Below are 4,502 nucleotides of genomic sequence, written 5' to 3' on the forward strand. Positions count from 1 at the left end.
ATATGCTCTGTGTAACTGAAATTACGGCATGTGTATGTGCGTAGCACTAAATGAATATAGAAAATGGTGTAGAGAGCGTGGCTTGTGTGGAAGAGTGTGGGCCTGAGCGTGTGCAGGATTTTTTTAAAGCAAGTCACTTTGGATTGTGTAGCCTCCTCTCACTTCTGTGATTGATTTCACGAGGGTAATGGTGCGTAAAAGCGCTGGTGAGATCTGGGGGCGCCTCCTAGTCTGACGTCAGAGAGAGAGTTTAAAAAGGAGGGAGACGGTGGAGAGCACACAAGCCGCTTTAGGAGTCGCGAGGTTCAGAGCCGTCGCTGCTGCCTGCGGATCCGCTCCTAGAGTTTGACCAACCGCCCTCTAGCTCGGCTTCCCCGGCGCCGCCGAGATGCTGTCCTGCCGCCTCCAGTGCGCGCTGGCCGCGCTCTCCATCGTCATGGCTCTGGGCGGTGTCACCGGCGCGCCCTCGGATCCCCGACTCCGTCAGTTTCTGCAGAAGTCCCTGGCTGCTGCCGCGGGGAAGCAGGTAAGGAGTCTCCCTCGACGTCTTCTTTCCCCTCTCCCGAATCCCCCAACCTTCTCTTAGCCATTTCCCTGTCCTTTGGGTGGACTTAAGAGGTGCTCCTGAAGAATTTTGATGCTTTTCTGGGTCCCTCAGCTTCCAAAGCTCTCAGGAAAACTTTCAAAGTCCAGAATCCCCTCTTATCTCTTGTTTTTTTTTTCCTGATCAGAGCAGTAGATCACAGTTCAGGTGAGTTCTTTGGCGTTCAAGAAAATTCCAAGATCTGGGCGGTTGAGCACGAAAGGATGGTGGCATCTATCCCCGGTGCTGACCACGGGAGGTGCTGACCCAGGTGCTGAAAGCGCGGACCTCTGAAGCTGCTACCTTCCTAAGCAGTACCTCCCTTCCACGCAGTGGGACTAGGGGCTGAAGGGCATTCTACAGACGGAACACAATATATTTAAGATTGTGAAAGGTCTCATTCCCCTCAACGGACTTAGCAAAAATGGTTAAAACAATTCCAGTTTGTAGCTCATGATGTGGAAATTGAATTAAACAAACTGTTGGCATGTTTGATCTTTGCAAAACTGTTTTAATGATCTGTTATTTCAATGTGTGTGTTTTAAGCCTACAGAGGCAGATAACCTGCAGAAACATTTGAATTTTTGAAGACTTTTTGTGTAACTTGGTGATCATAACAACTACCCTTATTTTTATATTCCTAACATTTTAATTGTGACAAAAAGTCCACAGCTGTGATTTGGGTTTGGGGTGTGTCTGAATCTGCTTTCCAAACCAGGCTTTTCTATTTCTTCTCCATCATCATCATCATGCTGACTCTTTCCCTCTCTCTTTCTCCTTCTCTTCTACCCCACACAGGAACTGGCCAAGTACTTCTTGGCAGAGCTACTGTCTGAACCCAACCAGACAGAGAACGATGCCCTGGAACCTGAAGATTTGTCCCAGGCTGCTGAGCAGGATGAAATGAGGCTGGAGCTGCAGAGATCTGCTAACTCAAACCCGGCCATGGCTCCCCGAGAACGCAAAGCTGGCTGCAAGAATTTCTTCTGGAAGACTTTCACATCCTGTTAGCTTTATTAACGCTTGTTGTCCATATAAGACCTCTGATTCCTCTCCTCCAAACCCTGTCTCTCTTCCCTAATGCCCTGAATCTTCAGTAAGATCCTTACATTAGAAATCGAAGACTGTAAATACAAAATAAAATTATGGAAAACAAGAATTTGATTTCTTATTGAGTAGACCTTTCTGTTCAATAATATATGATGAACTTCAGTTATGATTTCAGTCGAGTTGCTTGAAATATGCACTCCAAATCTCACAGACATACTGTTTAAAATTCCCTGTGGTAATAAAGGTTCTGCTTTAAATGGTAACTCTTATAGTTTGGGTCATTTCAAATTTAAATAATTTCATATAACGCTGAGAATTCTAACTATAATCCAGTGATAATTATTGGAAGGGGCTTCCACAAACATCAATCACATATTAAATACACTTAAAATTGTATATTGAAATGAGTATGGATGGGTAGGCAGGCTGAAATCTCCAACTATCCTACCAGGCTGATATTTAAAATATATAACATATAAAGAATGGAAGGGAAAAATCATTCAGAAGTTGGAGGAAAGAAGCTGGCTTAAATAGCTAAAATAAAATTCTGAGCCTTTAAAATTTGTTTCTGGTCTGTGAACATTTATCTGGAGAATCACCATTAATTTTATATCTTCTTTGACAACACTCCCTGTAACTGAACAAGGCTAAGCAACTGCCTCAATTTTAAAAGTAAGCTCCTATAATTTTTTTCTCAGGGCAAATATCACTGTTATTACAAGATTCCAGCATGAGAGTACTATGGGTTACAAGAAACGAGTGTGTTGGGTCACATCAGTGAATGCTGCGTTACTGAGGGTATCAGAGCACAAGGTCATAATCACAGAATAACTGAAGGAGAGATCTCAAGTCTTCTTTTGATTTTATCAAAATGAGAGTCAAATAAAAATGCAAACAATAGTAAAAATGATCAATACATGCTAACTATAATTATTAGCATTATAATAAATACTACATGGAGTAGCTTATGACAGAGATAAAATCATTGCTAATTTAACTCACAGTGACCTTGTCCCTTTGTTCTCTGTTCAAAGGAACGTCCAAATAGATGCTCCTTTGGGGGCTGTGTTTTAACTGTCAATTGTATCTCTGAATAGCTGCTAGAATAATAAACCAAATATAAATACATAAACTCTTTATAAATCCCCATAGTATGAGCTTACCAATGGCAGCATATAAACATCTAAGAGGAATTTCATATTTTACAGAAAATATTTGTGCTAGATAATACACATTTTTAATATGAACATGGCTTAGTGGAAGTTAATTCCTGAATGGCTGATCAAACAAGAGAAAATCCAACCCACTTTACTAATCTCTGTGAAAACAGAACATCCTTTCAGGTTCTGGCGCATCTTTTATTTACAAGACATTTAGGAGAGAATTAATGCATGTCCACTTAGGGGATCTGTCTGTGTTAAATGCCTTATGTACATCTGGTTACCAACCAACTCAGTGGAGTAATAGAATCACATTATTATGATTAAAGCACAGAAGAGACCGCAACTTAATTGTTTTCTGAGCAGTGCATAGATTGTATGAGTGCCAGGGGATTTGAAGTTTTTAGTATTATCTTTAGTTGTCAGTTCCCAGTAGTAGTATGGAAATAATTGGCAAGAAGGATGTATTCATGTGCCCACATATATTCTTATTCTTTATTTAAAGCTTAAATTGAATGGAACGTTTGATCAGGAGTAGTTATCTTTCAGTCTCCGTTTTCCAACCTTCATAACTAGAAGGTTGTACTGGCAACAGCGCTCATGTCCCTTTCAGATGTGACTGCCATTCTGTGTTTTGACATTGACAAGAGTACTAGAGGAATGCTGATTTTTTTTTTTTACCATTTTAATTAATATATGGAATGTAGCTTTTTAAAAAAAGATGTATTGAAGGTTTTACTTTTTACTTTCTACTCAGTTCATTTGAGTTCTTCCTTGGTTTGATTCACTGGAAGAATCTGGCATTCTAGCCTGTTTATCATCCAGCGACAACAGCTTTCAGATTAAATTTTCCTTCTTCCCTGCCACAACCACAGGCTTCAGAAGTCCTGAACAACCTGCTATTTCTTATAACGGAAGGGATTGGGCAAGTTCCTCTTCTTTTCTGGGCCTTAGTTTACTCATCTGAAAATAGGCACACTAATAGAACCAATCCCTTAGAGTTATGAGGATTCACTGAGACCAGGTATCTAAAATTTTTAGTACATGGTAAACAGTTGGTAAGTGTTAGATGTTGTGTAACTGGTGTTAATTTTGTCCTCACATAGCCATGCTTCCTAGCTTCTCTTTCTTTGCTTTTGTTATTTCTTATTGTTTCTGCAGGTCTAAATCTAACCCAGCTTTCAAGACTTATTTTATATGCTTCTTGCTCCATAAAATTCTTACTTTATGTCCTTAATTAGGATATCTCCCTTCTCAGAATACTTAATCTGCATCTCTTCCATGGTGTTTATTTGTCACTTCCTACCATTTATTGTATTCAGCCCTGGTGATCTAGTGGTTAGGATTTGGAACTCTCACTACCATGGCCCAGGTTCTTTTCCTAGTCAGGGAACCACACCACCTGTCTATCAGTTGTCTTATTGTGGCAGCCGTGTGTTGCTGTTGTGCTGAAAGCTATGCCACCGGTATTTCAAATTCCAGCAGGATCATCCGCAGTGGACAGGTTTCAGTGGAGATTCCAGATGAAGACAGACTAGGAAGAAGGACCTGGCCAACCACTTCTGAACAAATTGGGACCCTATGAGGGTTCATGAGAACCCTATGAACAGCAGTAGAGTATTCTTTGATACAGTCCTGGAAAGTGAGAGGATGGCTCAAAAAGACAAGGCAGGGTTCCACTCTGCTGTACACAGTGTCACTAGGGGTCT

General features: G+C 40.9%; 1 protein-coding gene across 1 annotated transcript; it reads left to right on the top strand.

Annotated features, from left to right (window-relative positions):
• The first annotated feature begins 388 nt into the window (after nt 1-388).
• Nucleotides 389-1,594, top strand: SST (somatostatin). Its single transcript, XM_046657979.1, has 2 exons — nt 389-526; nt 1,382-1,594. The coding sequence occupies exons 1-2, from the start codon at nt 389-391 to the stop codon at nt 1,592-1,594; spliced, it is 351 nt and encodes a 116-aa protein (XP_046513935.1).
• The last annotated feature ends 2,908 nt before the right edge of the window (nt 1,595-4,502 follow it).

Source organism: Equus quagga, chromosome 4 (assembly GCF_021613505.1).
Source record: "Equus quagga isolate Etosha38 chromosome 4, UCLA_HA_Equagga_1.0, whole genome shotgun sequence".
NCBI classification, from domain to species: domain Eukaryota; kingdom Metazoa; phylum Chordata; class Mammalia; order Perissodactyla; family Equidae; genus Equus; species Equus quagga.